This window comes from Scardinius erythrophthalmus (genome assembly GCF_964197995.2).
Source record: "Scardinius erythrophthalmus genome assembly, chromosome: 1".
In the NCBI taxonomy this organism is placed as follows: domain Eukaryota; kingdom Metazoa; phylum Chordata; class Actinopteri; order Cypriniformes; family Leuciscidae; genus Scardinius; species Scardinius erythrophthalmus.
In genome coordinates this window covers 63,872,446-63,899,200 of record NC_138221.1, presented here as the reverse complement: position 1 = coordinate 63,899,200, position 26,755 = coordinate 63,872,446, and the positions used below count along the sequence as shown (strand labels likewise).

At 35.3% G+C, this 26,755-nt stretch overlaps 1 protein-coding gene across 1 annotated transcript in view; it reads right to left on the bottom strand.

Annotated features, from left to right (window-relative positions):
* Nucleotides 1-26,755, bottom strand: part of mgat5b (alpha-1,6-mannosylglycoprotein 6-beta-N-acetylglucosaminyltransferase B) — a gene marked incomplete at both ends in the record, with an annotated part of 144,917 nt that overhangs the window by 72,185 nt on the left and 45,977 nt on the right. Inside the window, 4 exons of the mRNA XM_081359903.1 lie at nucleotides 6,427-6,596; nucleotides 12,623-12,787; nucleotides 15,874-16,041; nucleotides 24,701-24,774. Coding sequence (XP_081216029.1) covers nucleotides 6,427-6,596; nucleotides 12,623-12,787; nucleotides 15,874-16,041; nucleotides 24,701-24,774 — 577 coding nt within the window. The remainder of the gene's footprint in view (nucleotides 1-6,426; nucleotides 6,597-12,622; nucleotides 12,788-15,873; nucleotides 16,042-24,700; nucleotides 24,775-26,755) is intronic.

The following is a 26,755-nucleotide window of genomic DNA, read 5'->3' as shown; positions in this document are numbered from 1 at the left end:
TGTGTTTTTGGTTGCCAGGGCAAGACAACCCTGCACAGATTCCCAAAGAACCCGGCGTTAAGGCACCCGTGGATGGAGTTTGTTTTCCTGAGCATAAACGGAGTTGAGCAAGACTGTTGTTCCCTGCATTTCGACGATGATTGTTTTATAAACAAAGCCCAGATGACGGATTTGCAGATCGTCTAATGCTTAGGATCGAGCAGTCACAATGATAAAGGTTCGCGGTCGTGCGTTGGAACGGTGAGTAAAACTGTTGAACAAATGTCTCTGTGTGTTGTTAGCTCGGCGCATTAGCACAGCTAAGCTCATCGCCCACACGGCCCGCCTCCAGCCGCTCGTTTTTTTCCGGAAAGACTCGGTACACCCTATCTTTAAATTAAAAATATAATAAAACAAAAGACTTTTTGGAGATATGAAGGATGCAATATTACTCTATAGGTACTCAAGATTAACAGGAGATTGAGTGAAAATGAGCATTTCACCCCCCCTTTAAGCCCAAAAAAGCACATCCATCCATCATAAAAGTCATCCATACAGCTCCAGGGGGTTAATTAAGGCAATGTGTTTTTGTAAGAAAAATATCCATATTTATTACTTTATAAACTATAATCACTGGCTTAAGTCAAGTTCCAGCGCATGACGTAGGATGTAGGAGTAGCGTAAGCTCAGGTGAGAGTAAACGCCTATGGTTTAAACAAGGGCTGGGCAACAAACTCAAGCTCCTCCGACATTTCTCTTTTCAAATTTCCCGTTTTCTAATTCATGACCAGTGTTTTATTTTGCTCTATCCTCTGCTCTTCTGCGTTCATCAATACGTCATGTCAGAGGTCAGAGGTCACTCTTTTCCCAGGAACTAGATTCGATTTACGACCGTTACCGGAAACCATGAGGGTGAGTAAATTATAGGATAAATTCCCATTTTTAGGTGAACTAACCCTTTAATAGTGTACATGTGTTCTCCCATCTAAATTGTGACCTACAATATTTTTTTAAAAAGCTATTAAAAATGCAAAAGCACATTTCCATATATTAAGATGTAGAGTACAAATGAAAACTGCTCTGAATTTATTTGTGCATAAAATGACTAACACTAAATGACTTATGTATTTGCGTAATGTACAGGATTGGCAGCTTTAAAAGTGTATATATTTGTGCATTGTTTTTGGGTACAATTATGAATTGCAGCATGCATTTGCAAACTTTAACACTCAAATCATTTGAACCCGTTATAATATAATGAAACTAATATAATCTCATTCCACAGGTTTGTATGCATACTTTTAAAATTACATTTTCATAACTGCGGTGAGAACTGACCTGTGCTGAAACGGGCAGCTACATGACATCTTAAAACATGAAAGGATGACAAGCTTCTTTCTTGTAGCGTGTGCTGGGCTTTTGACAGGAATCATCAGAGTTTCATGTATTTGCTGTGTATCTGTGCTCTGCTTTGACACTGACAGCATTCAGCCAGCAGGAATAAAGATGAGAATAGAGGGACAGCAGCTGCTGTGGACGAGAGAGTATCATAAACCTCTGCAACAGCTGGAGAACAGGCATCTGTCTGTTCCCTACAGAGAAGAGACACGGGGTATGCAGTCAAGAGGGGAAGCCAATCAGAGCATGTTGCCTTAGTGGGACTCATCAGAGAGGGTGAGTGTGTGTGTCTCATAATTTCAGAGTCAGAGGACATGAAGCTAGAATCAGGACATGCTGGGCTTTTCTGAAATATTACATAGAGACAAATATAGAGGTGATGTTTTGAGGCAGAATTGCATGTATCATTTGTGGAGAAGACAATCTCAGAATGTACTGTATCCTGAAATTTTACAGAAAAAAAAAAGAAAGAAAAAAGAAAAAAACATCCACAACGAGGATATAGCGGGAGAATTGCCTTTCTGAGAATTGCTTTTCTATTTTACCTAAAATGTGTCCATCTATTCTTACCGTTTTGAAAAAGAAGTACATTTAATTGTATTGATTGTGCGCTTCTAGTGTACTTCAAATCCTACAAGTACATTTTAAAAACTGGACTTAATATAATATAAATTAAATGAAAGGCCATGTGAGTGCCCTTAAAGAGAGACACTTCCATCAACGTTTCTTAACACACTTAAGTACACTTTTAAAAAAAAGTTATTTTAAATCATTTTTTGTCAACTTTTAAAGAAGTGCCCTTGTTTTAATGTGTTGACTAGCATACTTATGCACATGTAATGTAGTGTGTTTCCAATATTGCATTTAAAGTTAATATATTTTAAATTTATTTTAAACTTCATCATTGCAAATATATTTAAATACGTGGCAAACAAGTTTCAATATAAATAATATTAAACGCACATTATATATTTTTTTCACCGCTAGGGGTCGCTAACCTCTTACAATAACAAAGGCGTAGTTTGATGACGCAACATTTGCTAAGAATTATGGATCTTGTCGTCAATGTCAAGCCGACCGATCTAATAATGTTTATGGATGAGTAAAAACATTGATGTTTTTATCATGACTGTGATATGAAGCAGGTCGGGATTGCTAAGAGACAGTTATCAGCTCCACACGCGACGCGAGTCCTACGGATATAAAAGGAATATGGACATTTCATTCTACCGAATTACACGCAGAATTGCTAGTCACAGGTCAGTTTATTAGAAAAATTAACCTTGTGAGGTAACGCAGCGCTGTTTCACTTGGTCTAACATTACACTATCACACTAAACTGCATTTAAATGTGTTGAAATTTATGTTATTCTATGTGTTAGTTTGTCTGTATGAGACTAGCAGTATGCTAGATCAACATTAGAATAACATACAGATCATATCAAACATTTTATCATTGTTGAACTATATAACATTGATTAGTTTTATGTAAATGTGCTCACCTGTTTAATAAAGTACATGTAGGAGCGGTCGAAGTCTCAGACGTGGAGCTCTCGGCATCTCGAAAACACCGCGCTGATATTGATTCTCGTTTTAGTTCTCGTTTTTTATCCAAAGTCTGCTTGCCATGGTCCATAATGTTTGAACGAAACAACAACAGCGTGCAAATAGACATTGTGAACTACACAGTTGTCCACGTCTGTCGCCTTGGTTACTATCAGAGGGCTCTGGTTCATAGCTCTGGTTGCTATGGCAGTACGGGCGGAAACCAGGGAGAACGCGGATATGACACCATTGACGGCGACAAAACGTAAATCAAGAAACGGGACATGTCTTAGAATTAAATTACAAATTTCTCCTGGTTTGAAAGTTGTTGGAAACAGTCCTGATAATGTATTACACAACTAAAAATATATATATATAACATAGATATAGTGATTTTTGTTATTTTTAAAGCAAAAAAGTTACATATTGTACCTTTAAAGCATATTTTAGTTTATCACAAATGCTTGTCAGTAAATTCTGCATAAAAAAAAATAACATTATAGGTCAGTATATTTCAGATATTGTTGCCAATTTGTTAAGTAAATGTGAGTTTGGCAACATGTTTTGTTTTTGAGATATGAATTGGTCTCGCATGCTCAAAATGGTCATCGTAAATATGGTTGTCGAGTGAACTGATATTCGTTGAAAGGGTATTTGGCATTGCATTGCATAACAAACTCTTTTGAAATCACTTGTGAGTCTTATGAAGGTCTATTTTAGTTTTAGTTAGGATGCTGCCTTAGAAGGCTGACTGGGTTTTGGAATGCAGCCTGTGTGATATGTTGGTCCCTATATGGCCCAGGTCCCAGCTAAGTAAATGCAAGAGATGAGGAACCATTTATTTAAATAATAATAATAATAATAATAATAATGATAATAATTCACTCGAGTGAATCTGAGCAGAGAAATGTTTTGAGCAACAGAGAAATACATGCAGTTTCTTAAAATGACTCTACTAGAATGCACTTTTTAAAGTGTGTTTTGGCTCTCACATACTGTAGATGTTTTGTGATTTCACTTGCCAATTTATAGACATATCAGAATTAGTTTTCCCTCCTCATGAAAAAAACTATTGAAATTAAATTTCATCCGACTTCAAAGCAGCACGCTGAAGTCTGACAGAGATTCGGATCAGCAAGAGCAGTGACTCCAGCATCCTCGCATGTTCTGACAAAACAGATTAAAGAAGAATGTCTTCAAGTTCAACAAAAACTGTAACTGAAGGCAATTTTCACACATTTCAGGTTTGACAGTTAGCGAGATTGGCAAAAGCCAAAAGCTGAACTTTAGAAGGTGAAGTGAGGATGGCGTAATCTTTCAAAGGACTGATGGAACTGTCTGTTGCACAGAGACTGGCAGGCGCTTGTGTGAAGGCCTTTCGCATGATTCGATTCCAGATGTCTCAGTGCATTAAACTGTAGAGCAAACCATCAATTATAACATTACCTCCAGCGTCATGTTTTCAGTCAAGCATCGTAACATGGCATTCAAACAATTTCAACTTTGACCCCGTCTGCTGCTCTACGAAGCCCAGCCAAAGATTACCAGAAAATGTGCATGTCTTTGCAATGACAGGAACCATTTTAAGCCTTGTGATTGGATTTTATATTTATTTTTAATCTTGGATCCAAAGATCCAATGTATCGTGAAAACAGTACTTCAACTTCATTACTGTACTCAAGTACATTTTTCAAGTATCTGTACTTTATCAGTGTAGTTTTTTTACTGTGTAAAATTTAACTTCACTACATTCCAAAGCATAATATCATATTTTTTACTCCGCTACATTCCATAAAAACATGTCATTCCTTGTTATTTCGACCTGAATATACCGCCACCCTATTATGAGATAGGATAGCGATGTCTTGAACGAATTGATTCTTTCCAGTGAACCTGCTGAATTGGTTCACATTCAGTATAACACAGAGCGATTTATTCTCAAATTGGACTGATACAATTGCAACTGTTCTTGACTCAACAAATCACGGATTCAATGAACTGGTGAAAAGAACAGGAATATCGTCAAGGCTTGAATGTGTGTGTAACCGATGGTGCGGAAAATGAGTTACTAATGAATATTAGTACTGGTTATTGTCATTGAAATCATATTTAGTTCATGACTATCAGTAATTTGTGATGTAAATCTGCTGAAAAATGGGTAAGCTTTCAAGCCCACTTATGCTTAAATGTGTTGGTGTAGGAAATATAACGCAAATTAATGTCCATGCATCTTCCCCGCTGCTGTACCTCTTTCAAATGATAGAAACAAGTATGTTTGCATAGTGTTCCTCTTAAAATGTTAACGCATTTTGCACCATGTGACGTATGTGTAACAGTAATGTTTAGTTTCAGTGTGTTTTAGTTTGGTTCTCGCTGTTTCCATTTGCATGTGCATGTAAATGTAAATGTATTGAACTCTGACCCCCTGACAGCCCTAATAATTAAAATAGTCATAATTGTTTTTTCTATGGGGACTAATTTTTCACATAAAATAGTAGTCCACAGACAAAAATAACAATGTATGGTTTGGGGTTATGCTTTCCATATAAAGTTTCACATCTGTATGTTACATAAAAAAAAAAAAAAAAGTACAGCTTTGCCCAGGAGAAGGTCAAACTAGTTGTTGTCCAGCATGAACCGAGACAGAAACCTGCTGTCACGGTGCTTCAGTTTTTCAGCTAATTTAAATTCACTAGGAGAGACAGTGAATTTCAATGTTCTACATTACCTTTTTTTTCCCTTCCTGTCATTTATCAAAGCCATCACCAGAACCTTTTTTCCTGTTGTGAGCTCATTTACATGTTTACACGTTTACTGTGAACACTTACTGCTTTCTTGTCAACTATTTGACAAAGCCTGACTGATTACATGCACACATTCAGGCAGGTGTCACTCCTGGGCTATTTTATAATAGCCTTCTAATAATCCTAGAGCATCCAAGGCAAGTACAAAATGAAGAGATTTCAAATCGTCCAGACATATTTTTCGTTAAACTCGAGCAAACACTGCCAGATTGCTTTGTGTGTATTATGGAGCTGTCCATAGTGCTGAAATATAATCTAGTATTGAATGCAGGAATTTGAAGGAGCACCTGTTGTTTTTCACCCTAAAAATCTACTAATACTCAAGTGATACTTTAATGAGAGTTATAGACATATAGGCACAATGTTATGTATATTCAACATACTATCTAAAAGGGACCATCAAAATAAAGTGTAAAAAACATGTTTAGATAATTAGCTAATTCCCACAGCGGCAGGACCTGATGGCCAAAGAGTCAGAATGTGATTTTCAGAAAATCGAGCGAATTTAACATAGGCCTACTTTACAAAGAAAAGTTTACAATTGTATCTGAGTAGATCTCAATGTCACCATCAAAACACTGCAACTAAAGTGCATGTGCACAGGTCATCAAATAATAAATAGTACCAAGGCGACGGTTGGCTTATGAATATTGATGAGGTAACATGACTGGAGACTAAGCAGCATAATTACACGACTCACCCCTGCAGTTCTTTGACTGAGAGTGAAATCTTGAGGTTGTGTCCCAGCACATGAAGGGTGGTGAGGATGTCTGCCCATTGGACCATCTCTCCAAGTGGCCCACCTTTCAGCACTTTTGGACTGAAGACATCACCGGATTCCTCTGTCAGAAAGCCCACATGCACCAGGATCTGAAAGAGGGATGAGATGCTATGTTCAGAATGAAATATTACTCATAGTACTATTTCTGCAGAATAGTATGTCTACTGTGCACATTTTCCGTAAGCAGAGGATACCAGGATAACCTACTAGAATCGCCAAAATAAGCTTTTTTTTTATGAACTGTTAAAAAAAGCCAAAAAAAGCTACATATCAAGATTAAGTCAATATGCCTGAAGAAGGACAAAAAAAAAGGGATAAACTTCCATAAAGCTGAAGTCCACAACAATAATCCACAAATTAGAAGTCTCACAATTCAGCTTGCAATTGGGTCAGTTTGGTTTGGTACATCACTATAAAGGATACATATCTATGTACTATAAAATTTATATTCAAATAATATGAACCTTATTACATGAACACAATTCATATTACACAATTCATACACATTTCATACATAACCATTTCAGAGATGTCATTATACTCGAGATGTGTACCAAACTGTGGTGATTTTTGTAATGTGCTTGTTTGTTTGTTTGTCATTTTATACATCTAATATAGGAGATACAAGGTAGACTGAAGGCAGTCGAACACATCAGGGCTTTTAAACTAAGGCATGATCAAAAGATCTTTATGATTTGGATCCAACCTTTATTTCAAGTCTCCATACAAGGTTGAAAGTGTTTGCCCTTGACTAAAAAAACATCTGAATTTACTTATCAACTAAATAGCTTGTAAAAGAAACCTACATAAGAGACAATAAAAGCATCAACTGCTAAGTCGTTTTCCCAGCATGAGCTCTATGTTTCTCTATCTTTCAGATACAAAGAAGAAATAAATAGATAAACAGATAGACAGACAGACAAAGAAAACAAAAAAAAAAACACACAAAGCAAATAAATAAAAAATTCCACTAAAGAAGTGTGCAGAAGCCAAGTTTTTGGTAACACTTTATAACACATATTGTGTAATAAAGTACTTACAAATAATTTGTAAACTATCAGTTTATAGTTAATTACTTAATTAAAAGACTATACACAAATAGTGAGTTCTTCATTGTCACTATAATTAGCTCATATGTAAAGAGTTAGATAATGTTTTGTTAACTTAATAACAGTTAATGATATTAACAGTAAAGCTATGCTGGATTTCCATGTTTAATAGTTACTTTCCATAGAAATGAGTTTTATACTGTACAAACTGTATATTCTTTCCCTAAATCAACCACTAATCCCTACTCATCTATTTCAACAATGCGATCTTATGAGTATTTGTATGTAACTCATATTGTCATTTATTTGTTTGTTTGTTTATTTATTTTTAAGTGGTTATTTTTAGCTTTGGAGATAGGTTATTATTAATGAACTCATAATAATAATGCAATTACTGTCCAATAAAGTTTGGTTTAAAGCACTCAATTAATGTCATTTTCCCATCTTCCGTGACCTAATCTAAATTGATAATTTTGTTAAAGTGAATACGTTGTTAACAAAACATTATCTAACTCTTTACATATGAGCTAATTAACCAATAACACTTTGCTAATTACAGTGACAATGAATGAAGAAGGCTATTATTATTAATAACAGGCATTTAGTTTAGATCAGATCGTTACTAAATTACGGAGTGCCGCAAGGATCTGTGTTAGACCCTCTGCTATTTTCAATATAAATGGTAATACTATAAGAAAACATGGCCACTTGGTAATATTATAAGAAAACATGGAATTAGTTTCCACTGTTATGCCTATGATACTCAGTTATATATTTCATCATGACCAAATAAAATCTTTAAATTATCCAAGTTGACAGAGTGTGTTAAAGATGACAAGTACTTTTCTTCAATTAAATTCGGATAAGACTGAGATATTATTGGACCAAAAACCTGTACACAGAATCTCTTTGAATACAATTTGCATTTAGAAGGATTTACTGTTACTTCATCCTCTACAGATAAAGACCTGGGAGTTATATTAGACAACAACTTGTCTTTCTAAAATCATATTTCATATATGTAAAAAAAAATGTATACACCTCACAGATGCTAACATTTTCCAGTGATGTGTGTAGAAATACATTAAGTGTATATTTTTATTTATTTTAAGGGGAAAACAGTTAATTTACGGATAATTAGGATGGACTTCTATCTTGTTCTGGATGGTTTATTGAATGAATGTCACTGGATGCACCATAGATGAGTAATGCAGCTCTCAAATATTTCAAGGTATTTCAGAATGATTTATGAAGCTCTTTTTTTTTTTTTGTCCATTTCAGAAGCATTGTTTGCATGGTGCAAATGTATGAAATCGTTGCATGGCCTCCCTTGCGATGTTGACAGACTGACATGTCTGAAATATATGTGTGTAACATTCATTTCTTAGAATGTTGATAAACTACAAATAACACTTTTTTTTAAACAAGAAATGGCCTGATAGTGTTTTAGCTTCACAAACTCTCCTCACATTCTCAAAAGTCTATAATTTTCTATTACTTCAGAATATGTATTTGTTTGTGCATCAGATTAAAGACACAATGACCAGTGTATATGTAGGTTGGCTTGCCATTTTTGGTTATTGTTTTGCGGGGCCACACTGCTTCGGGTGAGCTTTTTTTATTCCACTTCTCCGTCTATTTTCTTATTCATTTAATCTGGCAATGCTTCAGAGCATCTTCACTCACCACCATATTTCTTATGCTGTGTCTGCAGTGAGAGAACTGCGGTCAATACACCACTCAAAACCCGAGCATCGAGAAGCATTGTGCGGAGTCCGAGATGGTCAGGCGGAGTTCTCTCGCTGCAGTGTGAACACGCACCGTGGAAAAACACTGAAATATTCTGAATTGTAATCAGTAAACCAGGCCACTTCATTATGATTTTGTCACCATCAGTAACAAATGTCACCTGTTCTCATTGTAACAGTCAATTCGTTTTTTTTTTAATATATTTTTTATAATAAACAAGAAAGACTAAATTTAATCTCAAGGGTCAAAAGTCCAACTAAGGCAAACACTGATATCAATAATGATGACTTCAAACAAAACATTTTTAATAAAACATCAACATCTAAACCTCTGATAATTCTCAATAACAACTGCTGTAGACGTATGACAGAAATAAAGTTTGTAAGAAGTGAAGATGTCAATGCTGTATATGGAGCTCTTTAATCCTCCTCTGCTAATATCTTGAAATATTTAATGTTTTCTTTTATCTTCAGTTGATTTCATCTAAGGATGTGGATGGAAGTCAGTTGTAGTTCTTGTGTTTATCTTTTTTCTTTTCTTGTTGTTTCTCTTTCCTTCAGTGATTCTGCTTGTTAACAGCAGGTGTTCATCAGTAATGCTCAATCATCACTAACTTAATCACTTAACTGATCACTTAAAAAACTGCAATGTATATCTTCTTTTAGTAAACTCAAATTAAATAAGTTCAGAATACTCATAAATATTGGCTTCTAAACTTAAATAAATAAATTAATTGGTTTGGTAATTGGTTTCCTCAAACGTAATGAGTTAGCTTAACTTTTTGAGTTTGACTTGTGTGCTGTTGTGAGCTAGCAAATATCTACAATCGCTCATTAAAAGTTTGTATCACTCATTTAAGTTCATTAAAATTTGTAATTTCAGTGGTTTTACTCAACATATTGAAGTTCACACTTTATAAAGTATTTGAATGCAGTGTAAAGTTTGAATGTATTTTGAGAAATATCCTTATTTTAGCGGATTAATAAGTATAAGTAGCCTACGCATAACTATTGCTGTTTTAACTTCAATTAATTGAATTGAGGTAATCGGTGGTTCATCAAATGAAATGAGTTAGCTTAGCTTGTTGAGTTTTACAGTAGTCACATGCTAAAAAATGTTAGCCACATGATTAACCATCCTAGCAATATGTCAAAACAAGCTAGCAACTTAAAACCAGGTAACATCCTGTATTGCACCTAAAAAATACATGGTAGCAACCGGTTAAATACATGTTAGCAACAAACTAAAACATGCTGGAAATATGTGAGCAACATTATCGCAAAATGTAAAACATGTTAACAGCGTGCTATATCTTGTTAACATGTAAACATGGCAAAACATGCTAAACCATGATAGAAACATGCTAAATCATGCTAGACATGTGTTACAATATGTTGGCAATGTGCAAAAACATGTTAGAAACACTTTATTTACTGCATATCTTAATTCTTTATCTGACTTCAGACTTTTCAGGCATTTTCAGACAGGGTTTTGTCAAGCCAACATCAAAAATGACATTTTTACACATCTAGCTGGAGATTGTGACCTTACAGAACAGCAGATTTTAGTTACCTTTTTGTTGTTGTTGTGAACACTGACACCAAATAATGGAATAAGCTGCCTACATTACATGCAATACATTCTCGCTCACAGACATTCATTCAATTTCTTTATTTGTGGTTTTCCCATGAGACCACTCTCAGTGAAAATGAATAGCTGATAAAGTGATAGATGACCATGGAGTAGAGGTCAAGCGCACAATCAATTCGCGTTTTGACGTGCTGCACAGAAACTTCAGCCACTATTTTCTCTATCTTTCTGAAATGAAATGTTTTCATAAATTTCATGCATCACTTTTTGATATTAATTAATTGTATTTTGCAGTATATTCAAGTAGCTTGTGATGTTTCTAATCCCTGACTTTCTAACCTAAATAAACTTTCAATCTCTAACCATGAACTATACATATATATTTTATATCATATATAATGTCATTAACACTAAATTATCCATAACTACAAGCTAACCCAAGACTTGACCTTAACCCTATATTACTCATTACTGTAATTACACTATAACAACATCACCTTATAATAATCTGTAACAAAAAAAAACACGCTCTGTCATAATAAATGGTTCTTTTATTAATATATAATATTTAATTTGGTATATGTATACCAGAAATATTATTGTATTTTATCTAGTTTACAGTTTATTATTTGGGCTTCCTTAAAAATAGTTAACTGTGAAAAAAAAAAAAAAGAGTTGTTAAGGAACCAATATCATTAATTAGAATCAATTCTGGAGGCAAAATAATTAAATTTCCTATACACATGGTAAACACAGACAGTTGGTAATCCATATCAATTAATAGCAGAAGGCAGATTCAACCAAGACTGTTGAAAGGATGTTAAATGACTCAATAGGGCACATCGAAAGTGCACCAACCAAACAGAGATGGAATGTTGAGAAAGCGAACGTGAAGACAAAATAGACAAAGAGACCATAATTAAAAACTAGCACATGGGAAATGTGTGCAACCAGCCATTGCAATCAGTTTCACAAGCACCTGCAATTATCTTCTACTTTTCCCAGTCAAACTCATAAGCAGCATTCTTCATCTACAGTAAACAGCTTTGTCATTGTCACAGTCAAACTCTTTACAGAAAACCATTTTTCTCTGACAGAATTGAGAGTATGTATAGGGGTTGTATCTCACAGTGAGATTGATTTAATTTAATATACAGTTTTTTTTCAGGCTTGGCTTCGGGACAGAAAATGAAAATAATCAGTTTGTATCGGCTTATTTGTAACAGATTCTCTTGAAAGGAAATGGTACAAACATTACTGTTTATAATCTTCATAATAAATGTTCCTATTCATGCGAGACTAGCTTTTCCTGAGGAGGCTAGGTAAATTTGTTGTTTTGCAGACGCATTTTCTGATTTTAATACCATCTAAATCAAACGTGGCTGTGTTTTTCTCATACAACCTCTATAAAAATTAAAATTCCCTACTCTCTTTTCCTCTAACTCTGAGAGATCTAATCCCGGTTCAGGAACAGCTGTGATTGGTTTATAATTTATTTTTAGCGCATCTCATTTATTTTGACCTTCATCAAACACCATATCTACAGCTAAACTTGTGGTTTGAAATCCCAATTGCATTCAAATCAATGCTCTGTTAATAATCAAAACTAAAATGTCACTTCGAAAACAAATCCCATCTGAATAGTGCTAACGAAGTCATTGTTTTACAAGGAAACCTCATTATAGAGCCTTTAATTGAGCTTCTTTAAACAGTGTGTGAAAGCTCACCCTCTTCTGCTCTCTGTACTGACCGCGCAGGCGCTCCTCGAGTCTTCGTGCAGCTACAGCCCACTGTGCAGACAGTCTGCGCATACGTCTTCTCATGAAGCTTAAGGACTCTTTGCCTGAGCCGACTCGTTCCAACAGTAGAGACAGGTCGGAGCGGAAAAATGCCTATGGAAAGAGAAAAGGTTAGAAAGAACAGGCAAAGAAGTGTACAGATGAAATGTATGTCCATACAAAAGCACTTGTCATTTTATAGACATAAATCAGAAAAAAAAATACAGTTGCACTTTAGAAGCACACTTTAGCATACTTTTAAATGAGTACTTGTTACTGAAATAATATACTTTAAATTAATGCTTAAGTGACACTCAATGGCATTTTAATTGCAATTAAATGAAAATTTTGAATTTACATTAAATGCTGAACTTTAGAGAGTTTTTGATCCACTCAAGTAGGACTTAAGTACATATTTATATGTAATAATTTCATAATTTAAGTGTACTGATGAATGCACTGACAAGCTTTTATGAAAAACTAAAATATACCTTGTCATTTCTATTGAAACTTGTATGCCATGTATTTTTAAATATATTTGTAATGAAGCTTTAGTACAATTATATAAACTTTAAATGTACTATTACACACTACAGTTACAGTACATATGCTCAAGTATGTTAATCAAGACATCAAAATAAGTGTTATTTAAGGAACAACACATGATTAATAAAACATAATTATTTAAATTGTACTTCACGGTAAAACTTTTAATTTGAAATTACAAAGTGCACTTTTAAAAGTTTACTTAAAGAACCCCTGAAATCAAAATGTAAGCTTTTTAGCTCTTAGTATGAATATGTTAGCCTTAAGGTTATGAATAAGCTGATGTGTTCAAAAACAATGGCTGAATTCACATTTAGGAGATTTAGGTTTTAGAAGAAAACTTACATTCTCTCACTTCCGCTCAAATGTATCACAAATTTGTATGACATCACCGTGGACAACTTCTCATCACATCTTCTGTCCAATCAAATGCTCTCTAGAATCTAAAGCTCCGCCCCCTATGCTATAAATACCACCTGGCCAAAGCGACCGTTGACACGTCACGGAGCAATATGGTTGGAGATGTGTGTTCGCTTCCTCAAACGCTCCAGTTTTATTCCGTTTTCCAACTGTATGTTGGTTAAGAATGAAACGGCTAGAATTTATTCACACCTCTACTATTGAATCCAACGTATTATCAGCGCTCGGTTTCGCTTCCATGTTGCTGTCAAGTACGACTTACAGTCTGAGAGGTAAACTATTTGAAAAGGGGGAGGAGCCATTCAATATGTCGCACCTTAACTTCCTGTTTCAGTGGAAATTACGTCAATGCATCACATAAAGCTGTGCGTTCCAAGGCACTTCAGTGGGCCTTTAATGAGAAACAGTCATGAAAGTGAACTCTCTTTAAGTACACTTAAGTGGCCTGTTATGTCTTTAATATTTGTTAGAAAATAAATAGTGGAAGACTACAAATGCACAAACAATACAATTATGTGCACTTTATTTAGAAGGGTATCCAGTGATTTGCAGTTCTTCTCTTGGATATTTACTATACTTACCAAATGACTCAAACAAACTCTGAATATCTTTCAAAGATTTGATGCCACTAACCTGGAAAATCCAGTGATTAGCCATCAAAAGCTCAAAAGCAATCAACCCAATGCTTAAACACAACATAGATTAATGGACGGCGAGTGGTCATGCTGCATGAGGCTGAGGTTAAGCAGGATTTTACAAATGAAAGAACTGTCATTTTAAAATGCCAGATAGTGGCATAAGAGTTCAGGCGTATGCTTGTAAAAGCTGTGTGGAATTTAAAGAGGTAATTATGCTAGACAGGAAAATGCTTCAGTATTTTAAGCTCTAGGGGAAAGAAGAAAAAAAAAAAAAAATATCTCATTTCAGTCTTGGCAGGGTTCAGTGATGTTGTGAATAAGTGTCAAACAGCTGGAATTATTTCACTTGAAATGACACCGTGAGAGTATCTACTAACCAGGTGAGATCTGCACGCTGCACACACAGCAGAAAACCCACTGAGTTTCTTTGCTTTCTACAGCCTTAAATTAAAATTAAACCTCATAAGTGACTGATTTGGAGCGCTGCATAAGTAGCAACCCGTGCTTCATACAAACACATGCATTGGGGAATGCGGGGGACTCAACACACAATGGAGAAAAGAGCTTCATGGTATTATTGCTAATCCAACAAAGTGCTACTTCAGCACAAAAAAACAAATGCATGGCTATTTTACAGTACGTTCACTTACGTGTGCTTACGGTGTACTTACCTAAGAAAGTACTGGTAATGTAAGGTAACGATAAGGGTTAAGGTTAGATATAGGGGTAGGTTCAGGGTTTTTACCCAGTAATTAAAAATTGCTGTAATAAGAACATAAGATTCACATGGGGGACAGGGCTGTAAAATAAAGTGCTACCCAACATATTATTACAATTTAAAATAACTGTTTTCTATTTGAATACATTTTAAAATGTAATTTATTCCTGTGATTCAGAGCATCATCAAGGTGCGTTCGCATGTCGTAATTACCGCAATTACATGATTTCAACTTGTGAAGAGCATTCATGTCCTCGTAGAGCTCGTAATTACAGCTTGTAAGATGGAAATTGTTTGAGAGCTCGACTTGAACCACCTGACCGCTGCAGATTTATTTATCCGTTGATAGTGGTGCCATAGAAACGCATAATTCCCAGTCTGAGGATGTGAACAGCTCCGAATATAATGTCCTCCGGAGTCTACGGTAATTATGACAGCGTGAATGCAGCATTACTCCAGTTCTATGTGTCATAATTCATCAGAAATCATTCAAATTTGTGATGCTCAAGAAACATTTCTGAGTATTATCAATGTTGAAAACAGTGCTGCTTCATATTTGTTTGTGGAAACCATGAAACATGTTTACATAAATCTTTACTGTCACTTTTAATAAAGAATTCATTTCTTAAAAAAACAAAAAAAACTCTTTCTAACTTTTGAACAGTAGGCTAGTGTATTTATGATTGCTTCATCCATCACATTTTTCTGGATTTTTTGTTTTGTTTTTTTGTTTTTGATAAAAGAGACCTGCAATAGTGCCTATGTAGTCAACTCATTAGGTTAAATAAAATATCCTTATAAACTTCAGATCAGCCACAATAACGTTCTCTGTTTCAGTGAGCTCAGTATTGTAAATATTGACCGTTTCAGGCACTCACCTGTCTTTTAGGGGGGCTGCTGGTTGTGGGGTGGATGCTTTGATTCCTCCCGGCCAGCGGGGGGCAGAACCACTCGACTTCACTAAGGTAGATGAGGAAAGAGCAGTCGGAGCCATCCACTCCATAAAAGGTGTAGCAAGGGTCTGAAGTCCACCTGGCTCTCATCCACTTGAACATAAAGAGATGAATAACGGTTAACTGTAGGTTGGCATTATTTTGACATTTCACAGTGAGAGGACAGAGGTGTGATGCCCAAACCAAGCATGACAGGACCCATCAAATGAGTAGTTTTCATGAATAACTCAGGTTTGGAATTACATTTACATTGTATTTTGCAGACACTTGTAGTGTCTGGATCAAATCACGATGACTTGTCATTTTAAGATTCAGAAAGCTTTTAACCTATTTGACTTGTTTCATGTAAATCACAGCTTAGCGCCGATGAGTCTGGACTGAATTGGTACTTCTGACACGTTTGTGACTTTGTAGAAATTGAACAGGAACACCTCTGAAGCTCGTCGTGGGCTTCAAATAGATCCCTATCAATTTCAAACCCCCCTCTCACGGTACTCCAAGTCCAGGTGGCCAGGAAAAGCCCTCTCCGAGATGCCCAATACACACACACAAACGTCCTTTGTATCTAACTCAGAATATAAATGATTCTGAAATGTATATGATATATTCCTGTATTCATGCATGTTTCCCCCCCTATATTAACCTAGTTATGACTTCCTAGTTGTGTTAGTTGAACTCTAAGTGCTTATTTTAAAGAAGAAGAATGTATCTCTAGCAGAACGAGAAATATATCTAATGATTTTCCTTCTATGTGGTTTGGCCTTTGTATTCTTGTAAACTTTTGGGATTAATGTAAAAAAATAACTTTTTTACATACTATGGTTTACCAAAATCATACGTGTGGCATGTTTAGTCTTTATAAACTCCAATCCTCGTCCCCCATTTGTCAATTTACATCACATTTTGCTAACTTTCTGACGCATTAGTATTATAAAGATTCTTGTGTTAAACATCCAGTCAAATTACATGTTCAGAGGCCTGCTCGAACAATGGGTCATAAAGAAATTTCCCTCCAAAGGAAAACATGTCTTATTGGCTTACACACCTCCAGAGGGTGTGACATCTTCACGCTTTAAAGATCACTGCTCACAAGATCAGCTCTCTTCTTCATGTTCGCTCTCTTCATGTTTTCGTCACTTTTTGTTTCGCTTCTTCAAGCTTTTGTTTTCTTCAAGTTTGTTTTGTCTACCTAAGTTTGTCCTCTCTCGGCGTTTCGTTTTACGTCTTGCCTCATTTTAGTCTCGTGATCATTCATTCCTACCTACGAGTAAAACGGACTTAAACTGAGTTTAACCCTCTGGAGTCTGAGCGGTTTTCTGGGCCCTTGAGATGTTCTGACATGCTCTTACATTTGTGCTTTTTTCAGTTGCTTATAAACATATTAATGGCAAAGGTGTAAATTCACTCTATAAAGCACAAACAGGGCTACCATAATATGTGAGCCACGTGTATGTACATGTTTTAATTTTTGAGAGAATAATGTTTATGCGTGGATATTGAAAAAACTAAAAACTAAAATTTCTGAATTAAGGCCACAAAACACATAGTAAATATGTGTCAATAAGACTTTTGACCAATGGATGTCGTCGCCTTCATGTCGTCGCCTTCAGAATCGTTTTTTCTTCAAAATTATGTGAAAATAGTCTTGCTTTATCGTTCAGATAAAACCATACATTGATTTAAATTGATGTAAAACAGGTTTTGCTTGGAAAGCCAATATGCGAGGGGGCGTGAACGAGGAGTGGTTTTCACCTGAATTACCACCCACTCTGCATAATGATGAGCCATTCACACAGGTGTGAAACTGGCTGAGCCACAATGCTTGGACAAAAGATATTTAGAAGAAGACTTATATTGACCATTTAAGATTTTGCTTACATCTATCTTGTACATATGTTGTGCTATTTTATTAAAAAGGTTACAATTACAACAATAATTACAATTTCAACAATATTTCAAGTGTACTCTTTCTTTGTAAAAAAAGAGAAAGATTATAGGCCTACATTTTATCTATGTATTCATTACTTTGAATATAGCCAACATTGGAACAGCTAACATCTTAGTTGATGACTTTATTTTTGACAAAAATATTAGGCTATTTTATATATAGAAATTGCTAAACAAAAGCTTATTTGACGAGGCAGTATATTCTACAGTAAAAACTGTACCCAAATCTACTAAACAAAATGTTGTCTTTCATATTTCGCCTGACTGTAAAGTTGTTTTCATGAAATATTAGGGCATATAAATGTTAATTTGCAGTTTACGTTGCTTATACAAATAGCCAACATTTTATTTCAACATATTTCAGTCGATTTTTACTCATCTCAGTATAGCAATACAGTTTGCTAAAACATCATCATTCGTTGACGATAGGCTTATTTACTTTAAATCCAGGAAAGTTGTTAATGAAAAAATTATTAAAATTAAGATACAATTGATACAAAACGAAATTCGTTTTAAAGAAAGGATTTGTACTTTCTGTTTTGAGGTCTCTGTGAAAGTTTGAAAGTCTTTTAGTGTTTTTTTTTTTAGAGCTCGCGTCCATAATGGAGAAAAAACAGAGCGCATGCCGTTCATTCGTCAATAAACAGAAACCCGAGAAGGAAAAACTTACTAGTATTCCTCAGCTCGTATTCCTCGTATTCCTCATTATTCCTCACAGCGCTGCAAGACGGTGTAAGCAAGTAATGTTCTGAATAAACTTGTGTTTTGGTTTTCTCGAGCTGATGGGGGCGTTCACAGGATTGCGCGGATTACCTCAGCCATTTGCGTTTGAATAGCGCACGCTCTCCGTGGGCGGAGTCACATTACATTTGAATTAGCTCTAATTAGGTCGACTGGAATCGCTCTCTTTTAATACAGATTTCACAAGATGAGAATATTTGTTTTTTATATAAATTACTTCATTTAAAAGAAGAGATTTCAAGCTTCATAAAGACATATATCACTTGTATGTGTGAGAAGTATTCACTGAGTTATGGTTCATTTTCGGACGCGTTTCAGAATGGACTACACGGACAGAGAGAAGGCAGAACTCGCTTCGTGTTAATTTTTCTTTATTTGTCGAAAAGCACAACACTATGTTTTTATTGTGAGTATACACAAAAATAATACACATTTAACAGAATCGATTGATGTATGGAACTCCTATGGAAAATCAAAGTCAACAGAGTATTCATGAGTTTCTTTTACACTGATAAAAAAAAAGCGAGCTGGTATCGCCGGCGATACCGTCGACCTCAGGGGGTTAAGGTTGTCTGCCCCTGCTTAAGGTGATTTGATTCTTTGCTGGTTCTCAAAGGTTAACTGTTTGTGATAATTTGCCATTCTTGATTTGCTCTTTCTTTCTTTATTTACTTTCGTTATTCTGTTCATATATATATTCTTTGATTAAATGTAGTTGTATGTTTATAGTTTCAAAACCCATTATACGATTGATTGTCTCTGTCTGCTGCTCATCGATCAAAGCCTCTTAAATGTGTGATCTTAAGCTAAAAGCTTTACATTTTGATTAACCTACAGGTTAGTAATCTTATAGAACAAGAAGGTTATGCTTCATGGCCAGAAGACGGCCTAGCTTTTCTTGAGAGTTTATAAGAATAATAATACTCCTTGAGAGTTGATAAGAAGATCGTATGGTCGGTTCGGCGGACGGACGGATTATTCGATGTGGAATTAATTTTGTAGGTTATTCTTAAATTTGATCTACAGCCTATCTGTATATTTATAATTAATTATAATTCGTTGTGGTTAATTATCTATATACAGAGATACAAATATACAGGCTATGTATTCCCTTTTTGGGTGATTTAAAATGTGTTGGTAATAATGGCTCCTAACCAGTATGATTAATTGTTAATAATTAATAATTAATTATAAATTCCCCTCATTTGAGCTGATTTCGCTGCACACTTTTATCCAAAGCAACTTAAAGGGCATTCAAATTGTTTATTTTACCAGTACTGGCATTCTCTGCATGGGGATCTTGGCATTGTTCAGGAACTGGAACTGATAGAGCATGTCAGTTCAGGTCAAAGGGTCTTATTTACATGTTGGGTTCAGTCTTCATCTTAAAGGTCCCGTTCTATGCCCCTTTTCACAAGATGTAAAATAAGTCTCTGATGTCCCCAGAGTGTGTATGTGAAGTTTGAGCTCAAAATACCCAACAGATCATTTTTTACAGCATGTTTAAATTGACATTTTTTGGGGCTCAGAAAAACGAGCCGTTTCAGTGTGTCCCCTTTAAATGCAAATGAGGTGCTGCTGGACGACACAGGGGGCGGAGCTTCATGAGCTCGTGCTCAGTCTGTCAGGACAAATTCATCTCACGGAATGATGATAATATCAGAAACTCTCAGTAACGGTGTTCATTTCGAGTCGGACAATAATGCCTACAGAGTCAGAGTGCTGTATAGAGATGAAACAGGTATGGTTTAGTAGTTTAATTACGGTTATTATAACGTATTTGTCATCTGCTTGTATTATTTATTAATAGCCTACAAGTCTGCTGTCTGAATGATGATCAAACATGTACTGATGAGTATAATAAAGTTTATTGTACATCACACAAAAGATGAAGCGTCAGTTTTACTTCAGAAAATCACCGTAAGAGCTGAGTAAACACAGTAGGCTAAGTTATAAGAAGTGCGCAAGTAGCCAGTAGAGTTGAGGGAGCATTCCTGTGGGCGGAGGTTAGTCAAGAAACGGTTCTGGTGATGTCACCAATGCAGGATGTAGAGGGATGTAGTCCAATCGAGCCGTTTTTTGTAGTCAACTTCTGTTGAATAAAATATCTCGCTTGGCATTGAACTTTGAGCTTTATAATTTTACAGATATTATTTATGCTCTAACAGCAACATTACACACTAACTAAAGTTTGAAACATGGAATCGCATGCAACGGGACCTTTAATGCCTCTGCAAACCTTTACAAGAGCACACAAACTGAAATGTGTACTCCCCCCCCCCCCCCACAAATGTATACGCTTTGCTAGAAAAGATTGGTTTGATTTGGCTGCTTTCAGGATTCTTTTGGAATGGGAGTGTTGAACAAACATTTAACCTCAAAGAAATCATCCATACAACAGCCACTTCACATGGGTGATGGTGTCATACTTCAGACATCAGTGGCATGAGTGACATGAGTCATACCAAATTTAAGGTAAAGAAAAGTTAAACGAATCAGTGGCAAATTGTCTATCCACACCAAAACGAAAACAGAATGAATATCCATATGGCTGAATGAAAGGAAAATACATATGATGCATGTGTCTTTTAGCTGCTCAGTCATATGAATATCAGAAGCACGAGATGCAGGAGAAGCATGACGAGAATACTTTTTGTGCGCAAAAAAAACAATAACAAAAACAACGACTTTATACAACAATCTCTTCTCTTCCATGTCAGTCTCCTACGATATCCGCGTAGTAAACACAGTGCAGCACTTCTATGTTTTACGTCAGAAGGCTGGCTTATTATTGGCCAGCTCCAGTGTCAGCATCACACGCATGTGTCGTGTGCTCACGTGACCAGCGTCAGCCAATAACAAGTCAGCGGTCTGCCGTAGAACCCCGGAAGTTCTGCACTGTGTTTACTACGTCAACTGCATAGGAGTCGAACACAGACTCCTTCTCGAAACTGTTGAATAAAGTCTTTTTTTTTTCTCGCACAAAAAGAATCACTGTAGTCACATGGACTATTTTAACGATGTCTTTATACCTTTCTGGGCCTTGAAAGTTGCAGTGACGTTGATGCACATGGCTGGTTCAGAAACCTCTCGGATTTCATAAAAAATATCTTCATTTGTGTTTTGAAGATGAACAAAGGTCTTACAGGTTTGGAACGACATGAGGGTAAATAAGTAATGACAGAATTTTCATTTTTGGATGAACTAACATCTTTCCCTGCAACCATTTTTTTTTTTTTTTTGCATTTGTTTATAATTTTCACAAAAGTTTTATGACCCCAGAATATTTTGTTGTATGGATATCTGAACAGGCAATATATCAAACGAAAGAACAGAGTCTGTGATTAACAAAAAAAAAAAAGTTTTCTATCTTCATGTGGGTACATTTCATTAAAAAGCAACATTTTGAACAAAAAGCTGTGAAATTCATGTTGTTGTTGTTGTTTGTTTTTTTCCCAAAGACTACAACATGAATAAGCAATGCTTTTATCACTTGTTTCTGCTTCTTTTTTTGCCTGTGTTTTAATTCGGAGATTCTGTTCTCTTTCAACAGGTGTGTAATAGAGTTAATAATTGAGGATCCGCAGCAAAAACATTAGTAAATTAAGTAATATTTAGTCCATAAACTCTAATTGATGTATTATTTAATTACTAACTATCCATAACTTTGCAACTGCATGTCAACTAACTCTCATTAGAGTGTTAGTAGACTGTCTGCTTAATATCTGCTAACTTTATTTTGATGCTCCCCAACAGACATTCTACTAACTATAAATAACTTTGCAGCTACGTCAACTTATTCTACTAACCCGAACCGTCTATTAACACTCTAATGAGATTTTGTTGACATGTTGTAGCAAAGTTACTTACAAAGAGTGTCTAAAGTGGATTATCGAAATAATGTTTTGAATTGTAATAATATTTCACAATATCACACATTTTACTTTATTTTTGGTCAAACAGCTGCAGCCCTGGTGAACAGACTTCTTAAACAATATAATTTAAGTCATAGTTATAGGGCAAGCACATAATTAGGCTCATTAAAGTGTATGCTTTATTCACAAAATGCCATGCTCCATGTGAGATATGTCAGATCTGCTGTGCTCTCCGCAATACAGCACTGCGGTCCTGAGATCTCAACCGTACTGTGCAAACTGCGTTCAGCACAGATTTTGTGGGTGTGTTTGTGCCGTTGCCTGATCTGCATAGTTAATTTAGTGGATCGGGGGCTAAAGCAGCGCAGACAGAACATGCAAATAAACAGCTTTCAGCAGGAGCAATTCATTCTTAGTAATTTCCCCCATGTGCATTACCTACAATACAAATCATTAAAGCCATCATAATTATTTTAACATGTTGACAGCCCTATATTTCATAAAAATCTATTTATTGAAAAGTGGAAAAGATGCAAATGTGATATATGTGGTGAAAGAATGTTGATGATGGTAGGTGTAAATATGTGCAAGAAGCGGGAAATATTTATGAGGATGAACCATGTGTCATGCAGGGCAAAAGTGTAAATTCGTGCTGAATATTTTATGTAGGCACCTTGCTTATCAGAGGTTACGCATCTGTTTCATGGAAACTAAAGAGTTCATGAACTGCAAAAATGTTATTTTATAAGTAATGTTCAGGCTTATACGAAGACAACAGCAGCTACATGTGCTTTTGGCTTCAATGCTGGTTTCAGTGCATTAGTGCCAACAAATGCTCTCATATGGGATGTTCACCACAAACAATGTGCATTGTTTCTTTCAATATCTTTTTTTTTTTTGTGCTGAATATTTGCATTGGTCTGAAAGGACAGAGAAACTCATCTGGTTACATTGCACATTTGGCTGATGTCTCCAGTATTCACAATATATTTGTTATTATTTTACTAGCAATATAAAATTAACCCTCAAAACTCCTCTTGTCAAAAATGACAGAATGAATGTTTTATTTATTTTTTGTCAATGAAATGAACGTACTATATTTTAGTTTGATAATTTTTTTATTTAATATTTTGTATTTTTAGGGGATTTTTTTATACTAAATTATATTTATGCTGTATTTATAATCAATTTCACTTTTTTAGCGTAGACAACTTAAACTGTCGTAAATCTTGAATGCTTTAGAGCACAGACTTAAGTTCGATCTCTTTTCAAAGACGACACTTGATAGATTATTGCTGAGGTGAAACAAGTTTTAAAAAGTTAACTTAAAAAAAGTAACAGAAATTTACGTGCATTGTTATAAAAAAAATGCTCAAACATACTATTTAAATTTGTATATGAAATATATATTTTCAAAATCACGTTTTACTCTTAAACTGCAGGAAAATCAAAGCCATAAATCTAAACAAGTTGTGTTCCAAATTTGAGCCTGATATCTAAAAAATTTGCTTTCAGTAAGATTTTGTTTGGCTGCAGTACCAAACGCTTCCACTAGATAAAATTCGTCTCCCATTCATTTCCAATGCGGTCATTTGTGATCGTGAGGAGTACAAGTGTGACTATTTTTCTACAGGACCATTTAACCTTTTCGAATCATGTCCTTGATTTTTTTTTGGGGGGGGGGGGGGGTTGTTCACATAGCAAGTGCCAAAACCTTTACCAAGTTTCGTACCATTCCAATGAAGTAAAAAAAAAAAAAAAATCGTAAACATTTCATTCAAAAATGACCAACGAGCATCAGAGGCAAGACAGAGAACATTTCAGTGTTTAATGATTTGTATGTGGTGTTTTAAAGACCATGACTTTAGATTAGCTCTCTCCATATATAAAATATTGTAAATGCACTCTAGGTTTCTCATGACCAAACACTGATAGGGAGACGTGTACACATGGCTTCTAAAACGAGGACAAACTGCACTAGAATAAACAACATTAGAAGAGAGACATCATCTATAAAACAGCATCATCAATCAATGAAACAGGTGTGAAAACACTCTCCAAGAAATCAATTTGTTTGGTGCCAAGTGTTTGCTTCCACCAATCTGTTTCCCTTCAAGGCAACCATGGAAGAAAAAAAGACAGACATAAAGGAGTATGAGAGTTTTTGAAAAAAATCTCTGTCAACTCACATCCACTTTACTGGCGCAATCCGGGTACGCAGGATCCTTCGGGACTTCGCACTGGCCCATAACTCCATCTCGGCCTGTAGATGAAAAGGACAGGCAGTCACAGTCTGATAACACTCTTCCACAGTACAGTAGTTTCGATGGTGAACACCAGTGGGATCTGAACGCTCTCGGCTTTAATGAGGCTTTGGGAGAGTCCTCCCTATCTTCTTCCATCTACTCAACTTCCTCTAAGCTTGCTTTATTAGGTATTATGAAAGTGAACTCTTGGCCTCATATCTCGTACTTGTCTGAGTAAGGCTTGCTCTGGGCTTTGTTAAGAGCTCTGTACTGCTTTCTCTTTACTAGGGTAGAAAATTGCAAACATCCCCCTTCTCCTTGATTAATAAACTCCCATCTCTCACTGGTAGCCGGTCCCAGTCAGCCTAATTAACTTAGAAAGATGTTGTTCTTTGTAAAACAGGCTACTTCAGATCCATCAAGAAGCAATACAGAGAGAGGAATTATGGGCTATTCTGCTTGATTATGAAAAGACATCCTTGAACCCTTAAATCAAAGGACGTCCACTGGCCCTTGTATTCTGTACCCATGGAATATTAATTTAGGAAATTCACTCCATCGTCCTGCGTTTGATACTCCCCAAACTTTGTAGAGATCCCTATTGAAGTCTCTTTGATTGTAGACTTGGAAACCAACAAAGAAATGGTTGAAATCTCTTTTGAAACGAGACGTGATTTTTTAGCAAAAATCTCAATGCCGTCTAGGAGAAACATCTGAAGTATTAAAGTGATCTAATTTATGACTTTACTTATGTATTGGCATATCTATAAAACAAATAGCTATTTTTTTGAGGGAAGTCACCAATGCTATATTTATTTGATAAAAAATACACTAAAACGTTAACATTGTAAAATAGTATTATAATTTTAAAGATCGGTTTTCATTCTTCAGTGTCACATGACCCTCTTTATATTCTTCATATAATCTAATATGCTGTTATTGGTGCTCCATTATCAATAACTCATAAATTAATGTTCCATGTTATTACAATAATTCTAATAATATTCCACAATATTATGTTTTTACAGTATTTTTGGTTCAAATAAATGCAGCCTTGGTGGACATAAGAGACTTCTTTCAAAATCATTTATACATCTAGTAACACTTCATTTCGATTGTCCACTTTAAAAATTTCTACTAATAAAGTAACTTTGCATCTACATGTTAACTAGCCGTTAGAGTATTAGTAGCCTGTCAGTTTCATTTCTGCTAACACTTTATTTTGATGCTCATCAAAAATACATTCTACTGACTTTTGTTACGGGTGGTTGCAGGCAAACAGAAGAAGAAGAAATATGGAGTCTCCTTTGTGTCTTTTTTTATTCAATCAAACATACAAGGTTTGAGAGTAAAACTAATTATTTTTTAATAAAAAAAATAAAAAAAAGCCTAAAACTGGCAATGTGATCTGGGTGTAACATAGTTTTTGTCATCTTTTTTGGGGCGTAAGAATGATTTTTTCATCAAATGCAGCCTGGTCTGTCTTGAGTGTGCTGGTCACATGATTTGTTTAAAAAAAATTGTGATTAATTAGTCAGCCTGACCTAAATCTAACATGGCTGCCAGTGACGCAGGACATTCAGATTTTGAGACAAGTAAATATATATTAAACTTACTTTTCTTTTGAAAAAAATAATACTAACACTGCTAACATTAATTATGAACATTGTCTTAAGGTGCTGAAAAAGAAAATTTATAAAAATGTTGTTCATGTTGTTATTTAGCACGTTTTGAAATATATGTTACACCTGAGTCACATTGCCACTTTTGGGTATAAAAAAGGGATTAACTTTGTATTCATTTTTGTAACAATCTTTGTATTCTGAGGTATTTTATAAAATTTACAGGTTAAACTGATACAGCCTGTCTGTCTTGAGTATGCTGGTCACATGATTTGCTTCAAGTTATCTGTGATCAATTAGTCAGCCTGACCTAAATCCAACATTTTACCAATTTTTTTTTAACCATTTTTATGGAAACGCAAGGTCCGATTTCAAA